The sequence below is a fragment of the Malus domestica genome, chromosome 12 (genome assembly GCF_042453785.1).
Source record: "Malus domestica chromosome 12, GDT2T_hap1".
Taxonomy (NCBI): domain Eukaryota; kingdom Viridiplantae; phylum Streptophyta; class Magnoliopsida; order Rosales; family Rosaceae; genus Malus; species Malus domestica.
The window spans coordinates 3,099,792-3,119,754 of NC_091672.1; the positions used below are offsets into that span (position 1 = coordinate 3,099,792).

Below are 19,963 nucleotides of genomic sequence, written 5' to 3' on the forward strand. Positions count from 1 at the left end.
CATGTTGGTTCCTCAAATGAACAATTTGCTGATATCCTTACCAAGGGTTTGTCTACTCCTTTGTTTCAGACACACTTTTCCAATCTCGGGCTTAGCAAACCCCATCCTACGATTGAGGGGGGGATGATAACAATGTACCAAGCTTAACAGCTTCTAATCTTGTGGTTGTAATTGTGACAAGTGTAAGCATCTTGTAATTCTTGTAATAGCTTAGGGAGTAAGCAACCTTGTTAGGTATATACACCTTTGATAATTGTCATTGTAATCAGTTAATGAAAAACTTCCTCTCCCTCTCTTTCTTTCTCTCTCTCCTTCGAACACTCTTTCTTCTTATGCAAGAATACCCCACCATTGCTGCTACATTTACAAACCGTAGATGATCAGTCTCTCCAAGTTAGCAAATCCGACGACCTACGTACACACACACACACAATAATCTATTTTAGTGCGGTAGATTAATCGGGGAATAAATGCATAAAGAAGGAGAAATGCATGAATAATAATACCTTTTCATCGAAAAGAAAAAGGTAATGTTAGGTAAATTAAAATTGTAAACTAAATAATATGTCACTAATAAGAAATAAGCACGTTAATTAACATTTAAGTAATAATTCGATCATCAACTTCCATGTCATTTAGTTTATAAAATTTAGTCTGCAAATTTAGTTTACCTAGCATACCCAAAATAAATAAATAAATTGTAAAGCAATCTTAAGATTCTTCTTCCACCCCCTCTCTTCAGTTTCTTTGTATTTTGGAATATTTTCACTCTTTTCAAAATCTGACGCCAGGTGGGAATTGGTCAATTATAAAAGTTTAGAGGGTGATTATCTAAAATTAAAGTTTCAGGGAAAATTTTGCCAATTATAAAAGTTTAGGGGTAATTTGCTAAATTTAGGTGCAAGAGGGAAATTTTAATACAACGATATATTTTATACTAAGGTAAGGGGAGAGTTTGGAAGCCAAACAATAGGCAACCTAATTTGGTATAAGTGCAAGAGGGAAATTGACCGCTACAAGTTCAGAAGGATGATCGACAAATACCTCTTATTTTAGGGGGGTGTATTCAATTAGGATTTTGAGGGATTTTAATTCTTTTAATGAATCTAGGGGTATTCAATCAGGATTGTAAGTGATTCTCTGAAATTCAAGGTGTATTCAATTAGAATTTTAAGATAATCTATTAAAATCCTTAGAAATTCGGGTGTATTCAATTAGAATTTTAAATAAGTTTATAATATTCCAAGTGCATTCAATTAGAAATTGATTTTAAAGAATTTGAGAAAATTGAGGAATTAGAGGGAATTGGAGAGATTTCATGATGTATTTTAAGCATCCACAAATCTCACCTCTCCCCATGAGATTTCGAAAGAATTGAATCAAAATTTTATATAGAATCTCTACAAATCAATTAAACTCCATAAACATCCATGAATTTATAAATTCATTAAGGGGGTGTATTCAATTGAGAATGTGAGAGATTTTAATGGATTTATAAATCCATGGATTTTTATGGAGTTTAATTGATTTGTAGAGATTCCAAATAAAATTTTGATTCAATTCCCTTGAAATCTCATGGGAAGAGGTGAGATTTGTAGATGCTTAAAATACACTACAAAATCTCTCTAATTCCCTCTAATTCCTCAACTTTCTCAAATTCTTTAAAATCAATTTCTAATTGAATACACCTGGAATGTTATAAACTTCTTTAAAATTCTAATTGAATACACCCAGATTTCTAAGGATTTTAATAAATTATCTTAAAATTCTAATTGAATACACCTAAAATTTCAGAGAATTACTTGAAATCCTAATTGAATACCCCTAGATTCATTAAAAGAATTAAAATCCCTTAAAATCCCAATTGAATATACCCCCAAAAATCTTTCAAATTCTTAATTGGGAGTGAGTAGGAAGACGCTTCCTAACTTACGGTCCTATATTTAACAAAATTAGGGTTTTCTACGGACTAGAAAACAAAGGGGAAAAAAAACAAACAAACAAAATTAGAGCTTGGCAGCGTTCTTCTTCGAATTCATGAAGTTCCAGACTCTGTACGTAGGACCAATGAAGTTGGAAGCGCATCCACGCATTTGAGCCCGCACATGTTCCTACTTGCTTGTGCGATTAGGTACTTCGAAACAGCTTATTAATTTCAGAATCTTCGTTTTTGTGGTGGAACCGTTAGCATTTCCTTGTGGTGTCTTTCTTTGTGCAAGTTTGAGGTCTCTATGTGTGAACATGGATGGTACAATTGTTAAAACACCTTCCGTTTCTTTCTCTTCTAATATTGAATATTTAGAGTTGATCAATGTTGATATAGAAAATGGATCTCATGTTCCTGCAAATTCCTGCAAATTTCATTGGCATGTCATTGGCATGTCAAATGTCGACCATGGCATGCAAATTTCAAATGGATCTCATGTTCCTGCAAATTCCTCAAGGAATTAATTCTATCTGATGTTGGTCGAGTAGAAAATATCATAATTGAAAGCTCGTCTTTGGAAAAATTTGAAGTTTACGACCATTTTTATGACGGTATTTGTACACTTAGCCATCTTACCATCTCAGGCAAGAAACTTGAAACCATAGCTATATGGTGGAGCTTTGATTCGCATAGTGGCACGTCGTTAAATATGTTTGCTCCAAAACTCAAATATTTAGAATGGAGAGGGCATCTGACGAATCAGGCAAACTTGGGACAGCTAGAATGTTTAGAAAAAGCTCTTATTTGCCTGGAGCCTAAGGCAGATGACTCTGACAAACAGATTAAGCATTTTTGCGTTTTACACAGGGTTGAACATCTTGTTTTAAATGCAGCGACCTTCAAGGTAATGAGAACCACGATCCTTCGTACTGAATATTACTTTCCAGTGAAAAACTATATATTTTGTTTTTTCTCTCTTTACATTTCAGTTTAAACAGGATTGCAATGCTTTTACATTAAAAGCGGTCTCACTTGCTGTAACAAAATGAGAAACATGATATAGGTTTTGCTTTTTTCACATCGCAGGCTTTGTTCAGGGAAGGATCCACGCATGCTCAGTTTGATCATGTTTCTAATTTGCGATTGAATCTAAGGAGGTTTTCTGATGATATCTTTCCTGCAGTGGTCTCACTATTGAAAGGATTGCATAATTTGTGTACTTTGTACATAAGTTGTTGTGCTGTCCCAAGTTTTCTGCACCCTCAACGTGATGTAAGTTAAGTCTATGATTTCCTTTCTTAATATCGTAAACCTCCATCTACTCATGAAGAAAAATTCAGTCCCAACTTGGGCTAGTTCTAGTTAGTATTAAACTCCATGTTGTAATAAGGAATAATTTATTTCCATTTGTTTTAAGAAACTGTCTTCACATTGTAAAAATTGTCAAAACCAAGAAATGTGAAATGTCACAATATACATTTTAAGATGAAAATCAAATAATTCTCTAAACTAAAGTATGCAGTGTCCCAATGTTTGTTTAGGTCCCGTTTTAAGATAACCTTGTCTACACATGGTAAAAATTTTCGATAATGATTCATTCTTTAGAGTTTCTGTCATGTCTTTGAGCTTGCGAATGTGTATTAACTTGTCAACATGGACACCTTGTTGGTGAAGCCAAACTGTTACTAGCTTCTCAAGCATGTTTAACCACACATCTATCAAGTAATAAGCTCCTTATATTGATAAAATTGGGTTGGTCCCAATATTACTATAGAGAGGTTTTAAGGTATTTCATTTGGCTTCTTATTTTTTGGAAAATTTCAAATTGGTTGCTTGTTGTCTTCTTGCTGTTCCAGGTATCTGGGTTTGGTAAGGCATACTGGAAGCTACAGAATCTGGATTTTGTTGATCAGATTAAGAAGGTTACCCTAGTGCTGGATGGGTCTAATAATGGGATTGACTTTGCACGGTATATACTCGAGCATGCCAAGAACCTGGAGCTAATGGACATACAATATTTATTGAATCCGTCTGACGATGCTATACAGAAGCTAAATGAAAGTAAGAAGATGTCCAAGGCCACAGTTATCTTTGAGGAAGACTTCGTGGAAGACTCCGATAAAAACTTGGAAAACTTCGATGAAGACTTCGAGGAAGACTAAAACTAAATCAACAAGGAAAGAAGTTTTGATGTTTTTCAGAAGTTGTTTCATGCTATAGTATTGAAACCTTACGTTGATATGCGTTGTTAATTCTTATTGACTGATCAGAGTGGATTTCTACCGTTTTGGATTGTCATAAATCTTACTTTTGTTACCGCAGCATATGGCGAAAGTTACGAGTCTTACAACAACGTTGATGGGATGCAATAAGATTTCCAGTGCCCAAGTTATCATTCGGGAAAAGCAACCAAGAGAAGAAAAACATGGGTTTTAATTGTATGTAGACATCACAGCCTCAGTTCTCGGAATTTCTCCGTCAACGTTAATTAGCTCTGCTGTATATTTGTGTTCGCCTTTGTGCTCTGTTTTAGCTAGGCCTGCATTTTGGACCCAACCCGTTAACCTAATTCGACCCAACCCGTTAATATTTGTATTTGGATGAATGCTTAACGGGTCAGGTCGGATCGCTAACGGATGAACCCGTTAACAACCCATTAAATAACGGGTCACTTTGGGCCAACCCCGTTAGCATCCGTTAGTTGAGGATATTTTAGTAATTTTAGTAAAGTCTTAATAACAAAAAATAAACTTTATGCAAAAAAATAATAATAATAATTGTTAACGGATGAAACAAATAACCCGTTAGCTTAACGGGTCGGGTTCGGATGATCCATTAACTTAACGGATCAGGTTCAACCCGATCCAAACTTAATAAACCCGACCCGTTTACAGGTCTAGTTAGCAAAGTATCGGGTGGACGAACGATCGTCCGTATCGACTCGATGGAATGCAAGAATTCGTTATCACACAAATTTAGGATGGGAATTGCATTATTTGCATAGATACGAGTAAAATGTTTTTTAGGGTATACAACTAACAAGGACATCCATCCACACACTCATTCGTAATATAATTAGATTGATATTTTTGGAGAAAATTGTTTATATTACGAACGAGTAACATGTTTATTTGCATAGTTAATTTGAATTGCATAGCCAGAGTGCCTTTGCTTTCCATTTTTCTGAATTATTGTTGAAAAGAGTGACCTGGAATCCTGCATGTAACGCAAAATCAGAGTAATCTCGCTTGGACATGATCCATGTGTATGCCACTGCTTGTTGCCATGGTTATCAGGTCACGAGCCCTATGACACATGCTGACCAGCCAAGAGACTTGAGCGAGTTACCTCTTCAAGTTTTCCGTCACCTAAAAGGAACACTCGTTTAGCCATCAGTATCGTTTCTAACCGATGGGCAATCACCAGGACCTGTTAATAAGCACAATATCTGATCCGTTAAGGTTCAACATATCTGCAAGTAAAAGCACGGAATGTATGCATGCACAGAAACATTATGTGAGATGCAACATGCGGTGCAGTAAGTGTATTTCACTACCATTGCTCAACAAGAAATTTTTTCGTTGTTTCTTTGTTAAAAACAGATGGTAATGGGGTATCGCTGCAGTTGCACACACAAAGACATAACTAGATAAAAGATTGTGCTGCTGTTAAATCAGTTGAAAAATAATAAGATGTGGGAGGAACATAGGGCATGCTAGGCCGATAGGATGTGCTGATACTTACCGTATGATTTTCCATCAAGCGTTGGACAGCTTCTCGGACCAACAACTCAGACCTGCTATCTAAAGCAGAAGTGGCTTCATCCAAAATCAATATAGAAGAATTCTGGTAGAGTGCCCTTGCAATAGCTAGTCTGCATTCGAGGAGAGAAAACAGAGAAGTTTATTAACAAACTTTTGGAGTATTTAACACGTAAATCACCATATTCAACGTGAGCCTTTTTTTCCACTGAACCTAGCAATCATACTAAACATCAACAATTGGATCGTGGTTGCTTCACCTTTGCTTCTGACCTCCACTCAAACTTGAGCCTCTCGGTCCTATGTTGGTTTTGTACCCTTCAGGGAGGTTTCTAATAAATTCATCTGCATTTGCAGTTCTCGCTGCATCCTCAACCATTTTCATGTCAATATTTGTCATGAGATCCCTATACCCAATATTTTCAGCGACTGTTCCTGAAAATAGCGTCTAACAAAGACAAAGTTCACTGTATTATTATTTGAAATAATAATACAAACAGCGTGAGATAATTGAAAAACTTTACTCAAATCATTATAAGCATAGAAGTAGACGGAAGATTTTGCGTTTTAGCCCTTGTAACAAAATTTTATTGTTTCTTGTGTGGAAAAAAAGAAAGAGGGACACCAAAAGATATAGATATAGGTCACTCACGATATCCTGAGAAACAAGGCCAACATGTCTCCTCAAACTTGTCAACTTGACGTCTTGGATGCTGTGGTTATCAATAAGTATACAACCTGTAAAACAAGAAAAATCCATATGGTGCCTCCAGATTTAATATGCAGATTCATAAATGAACAAGAAAATGCTCATGGCAGCAGAATCGATAATCATAATTCCAAAGAGCTCACCGGATAAAGGATCATAAAGTCGAAGAAGTAGTTTTGCAAGGGTTGTCTTTCCTCCTCCAGAGGGCCCGATAAAAGCAACTGTCTCTCCAGCTTTAATATGCAGATTCAATCCATTCAAAACATAAGGCATATTGTCCCCGTATTTAAATGATACATCACAAAATTTGACCTCTCCTGTAACGCGGTCTAAATCAACAGCATCTGGTTTCTCCTTTATCTGTGTTCAGGAAAGGAATAAATAATAGATATCAAAGCAGCATGAATAACAACTACACTGAACGATCACAATGTTGAGTTAAAAGTAGAGTGAAGCATCTAGTCAAAGGCACAAAATAATGATTTTTATATATTTACTGAAAGAGCATTTGAATTGCACGGCGTAGAACTAATCTCAACGAATTATGTGTGTTTATGTATCTGAAACAGATAATTACACCAAAGATTCACCACTTAAGACTTTTATCTAGGAAAAAAATTACCATTGATTTGAACCTGGTCAATTCAAACAAGCGTTCAATAGCTGGTTCTCCTTGCTTCAACTCGTTGTATGCTTTTCCAACACCCTGCGCGATTCTTTACATTCAGATTGATAACTTAAGACAGCTCCTCAACAGCTGAACATTAATAATAAATACAGACTGATTAGGAAATCAGCTTCAGACAACTGCAGCAAATTATTTACATCTCATAAGTGGACCAAAGCAGACTAAGTTAATGGTGTCAATTGAATTTCAAGAAACGTGCAATGAAGGACATAAAATAATCCTCCGAAATCCTATAAAAAATAATAATGCTCTAAAATATTAAGGAACCTAAAAAGACAATTTCCACGTATCACTAACCAAGTTTAAAAAAGCTATGGAATACGATTAAAACCCGCAAACAGAGTTAAGAAGGCTATATCACGTAATATTACCTGAATTGGCTCAACTAGAAAAACCAATGCCGTTACAAATGAAACCATGTCACAGCTGTCAAAAGTGCCGCGAGAAAACACCAGTGAACCAGCACACAACACAAACAACACTCCAAAATATATAATCTGTGTTATCTGAGGAATAAGCGCCTTCAATTTCTTCTTTTCCAAATGTGCAGAGAGGTCAGCATGGGCAAACTTCCTAAACCTAGCATTCTCACACAACTCTGCATTGTTTGCTTTCACAAAAAGAATTGCAGGGAGGACCTGCAATGCGATAATATAAGAACTAATCACGATCAGCCAGCCAATGACGAAGAAACTCCAACAAAGACGCGCACGTAGAAACCATAATGTTAATGCAAGAAAGAGGTTGAGCATTCATGGAAGTATATGCTATAAAGCAGGGTTATAATATAAGATATAGTGTATACCTCATTGAGATATGCTGAGAGAGCAGCAATGGTAAGTTGGGCCTTGTTAGATATCTTTCGGAGCTTCACACCGAGCCGGACAATGACAAGAGCCATACATGGAATCACCTACCCATACTCCAAAACACAAAAGAGAATCAAACCACACTCAACCAAGAGCATAATGACTCTACGTGAACTAAACAAAATTACCAACTTAATTACCAGAGCTGAAATCAAAGACAGCAAAGGGCTGATGGACAACATCTGCGCAGCCATAGCTAACAACTGCAGAGCACTGGGTACAATGGTCTGCCATTCACAAAACCAATCAGAACCCACATAACCAACAAACATTTGGTAGGTGCTTCTCCAAAAAGCGCTTCTACGACCAAAAACACTTTTCAACTTTTCTGCTAGGCGCAGTTAGATTGTAAGAGCTTTTAGCCCCCTTCAAAAGCAGTTCCAAACAGGTCGTAATAGTCGTTTTGTGAATAAAATCAATCAAAGTTGAACACTTTTACTCACATTGAGAAGAGCATAGACAGTGTCAGCAACATCCGCCGCCTCAGCAGTGATCCTATAAGCAACGTCTCCACTCGAAACACCGCCAGAGCCTTCAAAAAACCCCAAGTCACTCCCCAGAAACTTCTCAAATACTTCAGCCCGAACCCGGTACACTGCGCTGAGCGCTGCGTCCCAAAGAAACGCCTGCTGCCAGTACACGGCAACAAGCCTGGCGAACACCAAGACTCCCACGGCCAAGCCCTCTTTTCTAAACGCGGCGGGGTCCAAATTCCCGATAAAGGCGGAGAATTTGCCCATTTTGGTGACGGTTTTCGAAAGGGAGTATACGGAGACGAGGCTGCAGAGCCAGCCGAGGAGGATTGGGCGGCGGTGGGAGAGAATGTATGGTTTGAGGGAGGTGATGGAGTGGAGGGTTTGAGAGAAAGGGTGGCGGTTTGTGGGGTTTGGTAGGGTGGTGGGGAGGAGGGAGGGAACATTTGTGGAATTATGGGATTTGAGGAGAGGGAGTTTGGGTTTGGGGAGAAAGGAAAGTAAGTGTTGGGGTTTGAGGTGGAGGTGGAGGAAGAGGGGCGGAGGTGGAGGAGGTCTCAGAGAAATTAGAAACATTTTTGGGCATTTTTTGAGGAAGAAGGTGGTTCGTTTGCCTTCAGTTTCAGCTCCAAACTTGACACTCGCTTTCGGGACACGGAAATAGCCGTGCTCTTTTGCTCACAACCGTGTTATTGCTTATTGCCGTATAAGTTTAAATCTTAAAATCTGTGTTAATTAAGTACATATATCGAAATTTAAATTTATTTAATGAAAATAAAATAGTGGTAAAATTTAAAAATAAATAGAGCAATGAACATTACCATCACTTGAGGGTGAGCAAAATTATTTTCCGAAAATAAACACAAATGTAAAACTTTTGCCCACGTCTTTGTTCTATTGGTACGAGAAAACACGTGTCAGTGTATGCATAACATGTTTGTTCTAATGCCACGAAATTACATTACTTGCTCTAGCCCAAATGTACTCTCTAGCGTTATTGAGAACGAGGGAAGTACTATCCTTTAAACAATGTTTTTTGACAAGTCCGTATTCTTTCTTTTTTTAAGGTAATAAATATTCTATTAATCAAATATATCGAGAAGCATTATCGATTAATATAATTTTATGATTATAAACGCAACAAAAAGACAATACAAAACCTACCTCACATAACCACAACGAACCAACGAGGACAAAATCTTGAATCACTTTGTGATGAACTTGCAAAAGATGATGCTGAATGACAAAGAAGTCCTACTATGAGACATCACGAGTAGTCCTTTGATTGGCGAACAGATCAACAAAACCACAACCAAAGATATTGAGAGTACAAAGGTAATTAAGTATTCAATGTAGTGTATTGAATAGAATTTCTCAAAACCTATAGATTGTTGATGCATCGACAACAATAGAGGAAATTTAATCTGAATTTTATATAACATTCTTAAAATAAAAAAAAAAAACAACAAAAAAATTAAGGAACACTGCATTAGATTTCATGTTTCCTTACATAACTCATACAATGTATAGTTGATAGAGAATTACCAAATCCACATCAAATTATCCGAAAAGTATTTACGTCCATATGGGCACCATGCAAGTTCCTTCATTCCAAAATAACACTAGAACAACAGAAGCAACGGAAGGGGGCTGGAAAACTTTCCCATTGCTTCTACATCGCCCGGGCTTCGATCTTCATTTCTCTCTCAATTTCTTGGTTAGGGCAAATATCGCCCCAACCACAGCCACAACCATAGCCGAGATTATAACGCTTGTCTTAACCGTCTGCGCTGCATCTTTCTTCTCCTTCTCCTGCTTCCTCTCTTCAGCCTCTACTTTGTCCTTGCAGATGATAAGGGCAACATTATTCACAAGACTGCACTACATATACATGAGAGGCACAAAAGAAAAACAAGGTTTCCGACTTTTTTTATGAAATTTCGTTGCTAAAAGTGTTCGTGTTAGCTTGAAATGTGTTGTTAACAGGTTCTAAGGTTCACTAACAAAGCATTTGACGTGTAAAATTCAATAGTTGTCTAACATGGTATCAAAGCTTTGGTTACTAAAGATCATATGATCGAACCGTCAACCGCATCACTTGCTTATCACTTTTTGATAAAACGATTTCCTACTTTGTAAACTTGCAATCCTCTCCTTACTTTCATGTTTTTTTACACGAAAGAAAAACTACATATAACCAAATACAATCAGAGGACTGCTGATGCCCAAAATTGGCTAAAGCTTTAACCGCGAAGTGCAACTTTGTATTCAGTTATCAACAGCATCACAGTAAGGTGAGGAGTGCAAGCCTACAAAATATGATGCGGAAATCACTATGTACTCAAATATGATCGTATATACAAATAGAACTAGTTACGAACTTTTAATAAAATTTTACCAAGACCAAAAGTAAAATCAACAATAAGCGGGATATAAAACACGTTTTGTGCTCCCTCTATTAAGTCCTAGTATTCTCAAGTTTTATGTTTTTTATTATAACTTTGTGGTTCTGTGTATTTGAGTATACAAAAATTCAAGCGCTCAGGAAAAAATATCACCTTAATTTCCTTGGAGGTAGTTACTAGAGATGATCCCTTGTCTTCCTCAAAGTTCTGGTTTTCGCCTGGATTCAATTCTGCATCCACATTAGCCGCTGGAAATGTCGAATCCGCCATTTTTTTTCCAAAAGACAAAGAGTTTGTTCTTCCTTTCAAGTTATTGCTTTTCTTTGTTTGTTTCTATGGCCGTAGGAAGGGAGGCAGGAGAGAGAAAATGTAAGGCAAGGACACGTGTCAGTACCATTTCTTGGAGAACACGTGGTGAGTTCTTTGGGTTGAGCTGCAACGGTTTGTCATGTTTTTCTGGGTCTTTTAGGTTAACCAACCTACTTTTTTGTTTTGTGCTAAACTGTCCGTCAAAACCTCCGTGATCCATATTTAGAGGGCGCGGGAGCGAAATCTGAGTGTTGATGTACTGTGGACTCCTCAGACATTAACAGCATCGTGATCATAAATCTCACATGCGCATGAATGACTGACTGCAATATATTGAAGAGCGTTGCAACCACAATGCATGAATTTCTCATTAATATAAAAATAGATTGCGTGCAGAAAAGTAAATATACAATGAGCTTGGTACATTGGCTACTGCAGGAACATCAACTCTCACAAAGTACAGCGATCATGAAGAATATGCATTATACTTGTGCAGTCCGTGTAAAATACCGAGAGCTCGCATCTCATTGACCTGAACTCCCTTTTGCTATGCTCGCTCAGTTCCCGCCTCCGAAACCACGAGGACCGGGCCGAGATGCCGAGCCAACAAACTGCTTCCTTGAATCAGATCGTCGTTTCCGCCTTGCAGTGCCGGGAGGAGCCTGAGAAAGGAAGAATCCCAAACCGTAAAACATGTATCCACCAAGCAACAACAGTATGATAAATACACAAAAAATGGCAAGTGCGAATGGCAAAACTAGAAGGCATAGACATGTTATACAGTTCAATGGCATGGCGTATGAATTACAGAGAGCGCATAAAAGTAACGGAAAGTAAAGCACCTTTTGTTCAGTTTTGAGAGATTCTTCAAGATTGTTCAGTGCAGGAATAGATCCGCCTTCCATTACACCCATTAGATTCTTCATACGAACTCGCATTTGGAAAAGTTGAGCAACAAGTTGGCTCACCTGATATTGTCATCAATGAGAACATTACGGTTATATGTAGCAGCTGATCGTAAAAATATGCGTGTGTGTATATGTTCAACATCTGCAACCCGTCTTTATGGGGAAGCTAACATGAGGAGATGTGAACCGTAGGTAGCCATTGCACATACCTGCTGCTCTGTTTTCCCGGACTCTTGAGCAACTCGTTTTCTCCTGGTTGAAGATTCTGCCAACAACTCTGGCTTCTCCCTTTCCTCTGTGATCAAGGATGAGAATCAGAAAACCAAATATAACCCGCAGTGCACCATGAAGCATCATAAGTATCATCATTAAATACTAGTTTGAATAAATCAAGAGGAATAAGATACCGGGGGTCATCACTTCAATCATTGCTTCCATAATCTTCAAACTCTTCTCTGCTTCTCGAATTTGTGCAGGAGTAACCTGTTCGGTCAGACAAATTGGAAAGTTCTAAGAATCAGATACAACCAAAAAAAGGAAGCCGCTGGATCTCAGCAACTATCACATTTCAGGTCATAATTAAAAAGGGAGGATGGCGACGAAACAGGCTTTCATACTTTGCCCATGCCAGGGATCATTCCAAGAACACGAGTCATGGAACCCATGCGTGCAACAGCACGAGTTTGCTTTAGGAAATCGTTGAAGTCAAACTTTGCACTCATTATCTTCTTTTGCAAATCTTCGGCATCTTCTTGTTTCATCTATAGTGACAACTCAATCAGAACTACATCCATATAAATATTCGGGGAATCTGTGGTGGAATTTACAAAGGGGGAAAACCCCACTTACAACTTCTTGTGCCTTCTCCACAAATGAGAGAACATCTCCCATTCCTAATATGCGTCCTGCCATACGGTCAGGGTAAAAAGGTTCAAGGTCCTCCATCCTCTCTCCTCGCCCGACAAGCTTGATTGGCTTTCCTGATACCTGCCATTAACTCAATATTAGGAAAACAATTACAGAAAAGTATTTTCAGAAGCTTAACTGTTTTAGCAAGAAGAGATGCTTCAAAATGCAATCGCGTACACTGAATGCTAAAAGGAATGCAAACATCATTTATTGTAAAGGTATTGTTACACTCCATGCATAATACTGAGAATAAAATTCTTGATAAATTATACAAACATTCTTTCAAGATTTTCAAATCATTGTTTGTACCATAAATGCTTACTTTTAGCTTCGCAGTCCCTTAAAATTTATAATGAATAATAAATGGGGCAGAACAAATGAGATTACTGTGACAAAAGTAAGGCAACAACAGGCAAACCTCTTTAACACTCAAAGCTGCTCCACCTCTAGAATCGCCATCTAGCTTTGTTAAAATAGCTCCGGTAATCCCAATCTCTACGTTGAATGTCGTGACTAAAGCTGCAAACTCAAAGAAGATAGTCAGCCTACTCCGACGAAAAATCATAATTCATTTTGTAGCATACCTTTTTGAACAATTGATAACTGCAATTGTACCGGATGTGTATTTGAAGTTTTGAACGCACTAAGAACATCAAATGGCATGCAAACTAATCACAATATGTTTCAAATCAACAATTGAGTCTATGAATCTCATAATTCAATTCATTTCGGTGCGAATTTGGTACATTATCTTGAACATTGTGTAGTGCAACCAACTTCCAAACTCGTAAGTGTGCATTAAACCACCAAAACAAATACTACAGTAAAAACATGCTTGTTTTTCTTCTGTCTAATTTTTGCAGCAGTAACGAAGAAGGAAAAATAAAATAAAATCTGTGTAATTGGGTGATTAAACTTGAAAGTAAACAAAAAAAAAAAATTGAACTGTAAGTTTGAAATCTGAATACCTGCAGCTTCTTGGCCAGTCATGGCATCGACAACAAGCAAAACTTCTGTGGGGTTCAATACCCGCTTAACTTCTTTCAACTCATCCATCATTCCTTTGTCTATCTGTTAAACAGATGAAATAAAAAACATCCAGAAAAAAAGTTAATATAACCAGCAGTCGTTCACAAGATATCATCACAAAATGAACTAAAATTATGTAGATGAGTTACCTGAAGCCTTCCAGCAGTATCCATAATTACTACATCTATGTTCTTCTTTTTGGCCTCCGCTAAACCTTGCCTAGCTATTTCTGAAGGTTTGGTGTCAGTCCCTGCTGTGTATACAGGCACTTTTACCTGTTACAAGCTATAACTTTAACATGAGAATGAACACGAACCAAAAAATTAGAACATAAGAGTCACAGGAAACGTAAAGTCGTTCACTTTATTGGGAATGAAAGTTGCATACCTGTTCACCTAAAATTACAAGTTGGTCAATAGCAGCAGGTCTGTATACATCACCAGCGACAAGCATAGAACTCTTCCCCTGTGAGTGGTGTATGTCACGGGATCAGAAAACGGAAAAGTAAATTTTGCATAGCTCTAATGCATATAATAATGGTATCAAAAGAGGGATATGCTTGTGGAAAATTGGAAATGCACCTGTTTCTTAAGGTAATTAGCCAATTTTGCGCATACAGTCGTCTTCCCAACTCCTTGTAAGCCAGCCAATAAAATAACAGTGGGACCAGATTTTGCAAAGGTAAGTTCAGACACCTCTCCACCCATCAGTTTCACTAGCTCATCATTCACAATCTGAAAGAAGCCACAACCGACTATCATAATTCATTAGAAATCAATGCTCAACATAAACTACCTAGCTTGTCGTTGAAATGAGTAAGAGAATTCTGTATCGTTATACAGCATGTGAAGTTACCTTGACCAATTGCTGATCTGGCTTCACTCCTCGAATAACCCCGACACCAACAGCCTGGTCACTGACAGATTGCACAAACCTTCTTACAACAGGAAGGCTCACGTCAGCTTCCAAAAGAGCCCTCCTTATATCTCTCATAGGCTCCGCAATATTCTCCTTAGTCAAAACCTCTGCAGTACACAAACGTAGTAATCAGTGTGATCATGCTGTGGAATTTTAAAGGGTTTTTTTTTTTTTACGTAGAAGCCCTTGATAACATTACACTTTAGAGAGAAAAAAACACTTCAAGGCCAATACCTTAGAAGAAAGAAAAAAATCACGCCGACTCTTCAACTGGAGAAGCGCATCAATTCCACAACTAAGTATCAATTAGAAAATGGCAATGTGACTCGTTGAAGGGTTTTTTTCCCTCTCCAATTGAACTCTATTAGAGCTCATTTGGACTGCTATTGTAGGAAGCACTTCGCTCATACATGCTTCTTCTAAAGGTGCTTTATTATTTTTAAACATGCAAAAACTCTTTATTAAAAATCCAAGTGCATCATGACAAAACACTTGGAACTTGGAAGTGCTTTCTAAAGAAGCACATAGCAATTGCTTCTTCAAAAAGCCCTTCTACCATTTAATAGTGCTTTTGGTTGTTAAAAAAAACACTATTAGCCCTTCAGGAAGCAATCCCCAACAAGTGCTTTTTAATAGAACTCACTTGACCCTATAAAATTTGATTCAAATTTTTGAAATGCACAAGGAGTAAAAGTGCAAAAGAAGCAAAACCTTCGCCTTTGAGCTTGCTCCAAGCCGATTCGAGCCCGCTCGTCAACTGGCCAAACATTTCAGCCCTCACAATCCCCCGCAACTCCTTTCGAGTAATCACAACTTGCTTGGAATTCACCCAACCCCATATCTCTCTCTAACAACAATTCAGCAAACACAAATTTATCAACACACAAAAAAACAAGTACGAAGCTTTCATTGCCGATTCCAAATTCCAAACTATTTTCCCTCGTTTTCTCGGAAAGCAAACAAGATTTAAGGACTTACAGTGAACAAGTTTCTAGAAGTGAGCCAAGCGGGGTTGCGCGAAGCTGTCCAGGAGGAGCCCAGCTTGGCCGTTGGACTCCTCGCCCCTGCGTACTTGGAATCGGAGAAGCCTCTGCTGGTGGACACGGAATGCGACGTCGTAGAGAAGTGGCGGGAAGCAACGGTCGAGAAATGTACGGCTTCCATCGCCGTTGAGATTTTTCTTGTTCTAGGCCAAAGCTGATTACTCTATCCAATATCCATGTCTGTTATCTAGTTAGTTGGGTGATAAGGTGCTTCGCGCACCAACGCAATTACCGTAGACCCTCAGTATCACGTCCCCTCTCAAATCGATCACGTAGAGCAACGTTTTGAATTAGATTATATTTTGTAAAGGTAGTTTTTACTTCTCACAATTTTCGACTGTTAGATCAAATACATTGAACAAGAACGATTGCAAAAAATTAATAAGGGTACGTGAAAATTAAAAAATTAAAAGTAAAAATAAATATGTGTTCTTAATTAATCAGAGCGTTCCGAATTCAATTTCTTTCTTACTCTTAGCAAAACTTTTGAATAGTAATATCATTTATGATAGTGTTCTTAATGCTTAATATTGAAATTCATGAACAATTTCTTTAATTTTGTCAAATTTTTTTAACGAGATTAATACGCAAATAAACTGTTCTATTTATCTTTACTATTCTTGTCGGGTACTCATAGGCTCATAGCCATGGGGGAGAAGAAAAAAACATTGTTTTATATTTTATACAAGCAAATCAGGCTAAATTGTAGCAAAGATTCATAATCAATACCACGAAATTAATTTTCGTTCGTAAACCCTATTAATAGTTTCTCATGTGCTCGAATTATGTCATTTGTTGCACTAGTAATCATTTTTGTTAACTTTTTCAACTTTTCCGTTAAGTTGAGTCATAGAATAAGAATTTCTTCCAAAATATAAGAAAACGAATTTTTGAAATAGAGACTTGGCTCATCAAAGATTGAGGAACTCCTCAAGATACATCGTAACTTAGGGACCGAAGTCGTAGTGATGAAGAACCTGAGGGTTTGCGGAGACAGGCACTTGTTTATAAAGTTCGAATCGAAAAGGAGGTTTTGGACTCGAAATCATGAGAGAAGTTGAGGTGAAAGGTCGCTATCTTGGCTTGAAGTACTCATCGGCTTTTGGCTGTTGAACACACAAACAAAATGCCAGAGAACAAGTTTCCTAAAGGTGTTGGGCGACTTAATTCCGGTGATCTTGGTTCCGATTTAGCGGGTTCAAGGAACTTCTCTGTGACAATACATGGGTTTGAAGTACAAACTGTTCAAGAGAATCACTGGCTAGGAAACTTGATACTAGTGGAGCAAGACGACGAAGATATAGGTACATTGTTTGTAGAAAGAAAGAATTACTTACAAATATAATCAACAATTCAATCCGCCTATTGGTACGGCCGCATCAGTTCCTGTAACACATTCTTCTTCAACAAATGGAATAGTTCTCCGCACCGTCAATTGTAACGGAGCTTTTTCTTCGCCTGCAAATAGTTCAAATTATAAAGTAGAATTTGTTTCTGAATCATTTCATTAATCCACAATAAAAATAAAAATCATTAAAGAAAAAGAAAGTGAAAGACTCTCACCTCCAACGGTTTTATGTCTTTCCATACAAATGGCAGCATAATGAGAACCGGCCAACTCTAGAAGCGAAAATTGCCAATTTCTTGTGAGGTTCACGGGGCCAAAAGGTTCAACACTTATTTCGGTTATCTAACAACAGAGTGAATGATCAAAGGGAGGCCAAAACTTCTTCAAGATAAGTAAATTGCATGCTAAAACCAATATTTAGACCAGAAGTAATTTTTATGTAAGCTATATGCGGAAAGTGAAGACGGTTGAGAATATCCTCGGACTCCATATAAGCTATATACAGGAAGTAGTTTTTGCATTAGCTAGAAACAACGATAGTAGACCATTGTAGTTCTACACTATAGTTCATAATTTCATAGCCAATTCACAGCCACAGTTATCCCCGGACTCTATATAAAATGCTTTCAGTGACCCATGGAATATGTTGCAATAAATTTGTGTTTATAAGTCTCTGACATACCTCAGAATCTACGTCCCCAGATAAATTGATGCCTCTCTTAGCTGCATCCCTCAATCGAATGGAGAAGGTATTAAACGGAGAAGCAGAGAAGCCCTTTCCCAATGCTTTCACATATGCCTCCTGGAAGGGAGAAAGGAGAAAGGAGATTGATGGCAATAAGGAAATGCTTGAGAAAAACACAGCCTAGATGTGAAGGTATTATGCATTTTCAGTATATTCGTGAGCTCGTATTAAATTTTATGGATACCCCAGTTAATTTCAAATGTTTTCCGTCGTTCATCCCTACCCTTGCATATGATCCCTATATAAGTGCTTTTATGAGTTTCTTTTCCTTGACCAATCTCTGGATATTTTTTTGGAAAATCATACAAACGAAAGTTTATTGCAGAAGTTAACAGATTTTAAGGCTTGCCATTTATACCTCAGTCATGTACCAATTCAAGTGTTCATGTAATGTAAGATTTCATACAACTATTAAAGAAAAACTGGATGGATTATCATTATTCAAGCAGTCTCACAAACCTTGAGAGTCCATAATTTTATAAATTGTTGACGCTGAATTTCTATGTCCGAAATAGAAGATAAATGTTCCACTTCATGAGAAGAAAAGTACCGTCGAGCAAAAGCTAAAATATGGTTCTTCAACTTCCGCTGCTTGTCTTCCACATCTATTCCAATCTACAATAGGAATCAAAATCACGTAAGTTTATTTCTTCAGTAACAACATTTCTGCAATACACACAATCATACGTATACTTGAATACTCCCAATACATACGGGTGAATCCACAGTTACACCACAAGCTATCAAGGAAGAAGTGTGAGAGAGGTTGAAATGCAACGGTGGTGGCCGCCAGCCATCTGCAATTTGCCACTCTACCTATTCAAGTAAGCTATAAGAACGATTAAAATTTGCTCCAGAAAAAGAGCTCAAACAACATGATTGTAAGAAAAACCAGGTCAAGGAAATGAGAGTATACACAAATTTTCACTAAACATCAATACCTCAGGCTTCCCATGATTGTTCTTTTTAAACTTTAAGGATCTCGGATCAACTCGATGGTCTGTCTGATCTAGTATTAAACAATATATCCACATTAACCACACAAACAAGAAACAACACAACTAGTCATTTTCTTCAACTTGTATAAGCAAAAATGAGGTGACCTACATATCTCGATATCGTAGTGCGTACCAACGCCCGGGCAAGCAATGCTCTTTTCTGGAGCTCAATCCCACGCATGCCCAAAACATTATCTCTCTCAGACGGTGACAGAAGCTCGAAATACCGATTCAAAAGGCCCTCACTCTTCACCTCCTCAGGCAAAACATACCACAAATGACTTTCCCTGCAAAACCCATCATTCTTAAGACCCAAAATTTGAGAATTCGATTTCAAAAAGCAGTAAAATGTGATTGAAAATTGTGGGTTTTGTGGTATATAGACATACATTCGAGAAGGAAGTTGAAGAGGGAGCAGAGAGCAGAAATTGCTATGGAGGGCATGAATGTTCATTCTGTAAAATGGTCTGCGTCTGAATAATATCATGCGTGATACAACAATCTGTGCACAAAGAAAACCACCATATGAACACCGAGATATTGAAAGCAAAGCAAATCAAGAAGTTGGGTTACCTCTGAAGAAAGCAATCTAACTTTGCTGCTGGTGTCTACCAACACAAAGAAAAGAAAATCTGCTTTGAAAATTCTTGAAAGATGCTGCCATGAAACATTGATTTGCTCCGACGATGAAAGCAAGGACGGGGAAAGGTGGAAACTTGTGGAGGTTTGGGTTTTGGGCTCGGCGGGTTTTATCACGAAATATGGGTCGGGGTTTCTTGACCCAATAACAGCGGCACTAGTCCCACCCACTTTCCTTATTTCCCGAATCCACCCGTACAAACGGGTAATTCGAGGAAAATAATCAAACCGAACTGAACCGAAAAAATTCAATTCTCAGTTTTGCCGTTTAAAAAGTTGAACCGA

General features: G+C 37.7%; 4 protein-coding genes and 1 long non-coding RNA gene across 6 annotated transcripts; 1 reads left to right on the top strand and 4 right to left on the bottom strand.

Moving 5' to 3' along the window:
* The first annotated feature begins 1,933 nt into the window (after positions 1 to 1,933).
* On the top strand, positions 1,934 to 4,248 carry LOC103413492 (uncharacterized). The gene is made up of 4 exons (XM_008351951.4): positions 1,934 to 2,131; positions 2,572 to 2,831; positions 3,014 to 3,199; positions 3,784 to 4,248. Exons 2-4 carry the CDS (start codon positions 2,637 to 2,639, stop codon positions 4,087 to 4,089), a joined length of 687 nt encoding a protein of 228 aa, XP_008350173.1. The 5' UTR covers positions 1,934 to 2,131; positions 2,572 to 2,636; the 3' UTR covers positions 4,090 to 4,248.
* A 653-nt stretch (positions 4,249 to 4,901) lies between these two features.
* LOC103413494 (ABC transporter B family member 29, chloroplastic) lies at positions 4,902 to 9,112 on the bottom strand. The gene is made up of 10 exons (XM_008351953.4): positions 8,398 to 9,112; positions 8,095 to 8,181; positions 7,891 to 7,998; positions 7,457 to 7,723; positions 7,020 to 7,103; positions 6,541 to 6,757; positions 6,341 to 6,426; positions 5,949 to 6,136; positions 5,672 to 5,801; positions 4,902 to 5,356 (listed from the first exon to the last, which is right to left on the bottom strand). Exons 1-10 carry the CDS (start codon positions 9,001 to 9,003, stop codon positions 5,234 to 5,236), a joined length of 1,896 nt encoding a protein of 631 aa, XP_008350175.2. The 5' UTR covers positions 9,004 to 9,112; the 3' UTR covers positions 4,902 to 5,233.
* Positions 9,113 to 9,897: 785 nt separating this feature from the next.
* Positions 9,898 to 11,169, bottom strand: LOC139190043 (uncharacterized). The gene is made up of 2 exons (XR_011574023.1): positions 10,986 to 11,169; positions 9,898 to 10,269 (listed from the first exon to the last, which is right to left on the bottom strand). It is a non-coding gene; the product is annotated as an uncharacterized lncRNA (long non-coding RNA).
* Positions 11,170 to 11,474: 305 nt separating this feature from the next.
* LOC103413496 (signal recognition particle subunit SRP54, chloroplastic) lies at positions 11,475 to 17,154 on the bottom strand. Its single transcript, XM_008351958.4, has 14 exons — positions 15,884 to 17,154; positions 15,617 to 15,752; positions 14,843 to 15,012; positions 14,569 to 14,721; positions 14,375 to 14,452; positions 14,137 to 14,262; positions 13,927 to 14,029; positions 13,377 to 13,477; positions 12,899 to 13,036; positions 12,667 to 12,810; positions 12,457 to 12,532; positions 12,259 to 12,344; positions 11,984 to 12,109; positions 11,475 to 11,803 (listed from the first exon to the last, which is right to left on the bottom strand). The coding sequence occupies exons 1-14, from the start codon at positions 16,067 to 16,069 to the stop codon at positions 11,699 to 11,701; spliced, it is 1,728 nt and encodes a 575-aa protein (XP_008350180.1). The 5' UTR covers positions 16,070 to 17,154; the 3' UTR covers positions 11,475 to 11,698.
* Positions 17,116 to 19,933, bottom strand: LOC103413495 (uncharacterized). Of its 2 annotated transcripts, XM_008388788.4 has the most exons (10): positions 19,613 to 19,753; positions 19,429 to 19,541; positions 19,149 to 19,326; positions 18,983 to 19,045; positions 18,756 to 18,857; positions 18,501 to 18,656; positions 17,979 to 18,098; positions 17,512 to 17,638; positions 17,286 to 17,406; positions 17,116 to 17,159 (listed from the first exon to the last, which is right to left on the bottom strand). In XM_008388788.4, exons 2-9 carry the CDS (start codon positions 19,524 to 19,526, stop codon positions 17,294 to 17,296), a joined length of 957 nt encoding a protein of 318 aa, XP_008387010.1. In that variant the 5' UTR covers positions 19,527 to 19,541; positions 19,613 to 19,753; the 3' UTR covers positions 17,116 to 17,159; positions 17,286 to 17,293. The 2 variants fall into 2 exon arrangements, with proteins under 2 accessions (XP_008387010.1, XP_028946183.1); XM_029090350.2 differs by lacking the exon at positions 17,116 to 17,159 and having other exon boundaries at positions 17,207 to 17,406; positions 19,613 to 19,933.
* Positions 19,934 to 19,963: the final 30 nt, after the last annotated feature.

What these genes read in the sequence shown, in the direction of transcription:
- LOC103413496 (XM_008351958.4), bottom strand. Translation starts at nt 16,069, where the DNA reads ATGGAAGCCGTACATTTCTCGACCGTTGCTTCCCGCCACTTCTCTACG. An exon ending in TGATCCCTGGCATGGGCAAA is followed by an intron (nt 12,533 to 12,666) that starts GTATGAAAGCCT and finishes CTGACCGAACAG; the next exon opens with GTTACTCCTGCACAAATTCG. An exon ending in GATTGAAGTGATGACCCCCG is followed by an intron (nt 12,345 to 12,456) that starts GTATCTTATTCC and finishes CCTTGATCACAG; the next exon opens with AGGAAAGGGAGAAGCCAGAG.
- LOC103413495 (XM_008388788.4), bottom strand. Translation starts at nt 19,526, where the DNA reads ATGATATTATTCAGACGCAGACCATTTTACAGAATGAACATTCATGCC. An exon ending in GTGTAACTGTGGATTCACCC is followed by an intron (nt 18,657 to 18,755) that starts GTATGTATTGGG and finishes TTCCTATTGTAG; the next exon opens with ATTGGAATAGATGTGGAAGA. An exon ending in TAAAATTATGGACTCTCAAG is followed by an intron (nt 18,099 to 18,500) that starts GTTTGTGAGACT and finishes TCTCCCTTCCAG; the next exon opens with GAGGCATATGTGAAAGCATT.
- LOC103413492 (XM_008351951.4), top strand. Translation starts at nt 2,637, where the DNA reads ATGTTTGCTCCAAAACTCAAATATTTAGAATGGAGAGGGCATCTGACG. An exon ending in TAAATGCAGCGACCTTCAAG is followed by an intron (nt 2,832 to 3,013) that starts GTAATGAGAACC and finishes TTCACATCGCAG; the next exon opens with GCTTTGTTCAGGGAAGGATC. An exon ending in TTCTGCACCCTCAACGTGAT is followed by an intron (nt 3,200 to 3,783) that starts GTAAGTTAAGTC and finishes TTGCTGTTCCAG; the next exon opens with GTATCTGGGTTTGGTAAGGC.
- LOC103413494 (XM_008351953.4), bottom strand. Translation starts at nt 9,003, where the DNA reads ATGTTTCTAATTTCTCTGAGACCTCCTCCACCTCCGCCCCTCTTCCTC. An exon ending in TGACCAGGTTCAAATCAATG is followed by an intron (nt 6,758 to 7,019) that starts GTAATTTTTTTC and finishes TCCTGAACACAG; the next exon opens with ATAAAGGAGAAACCAGATGC. An exon ending in ACTTTATGATCCTTTATCCG is followed by an intron (nt 6,427 to 6,540) that starts GTGAGCTCTTTG and finishes CTTGTTTTACAG; the next exon opens with GTTGTATACTTATTGATAAC.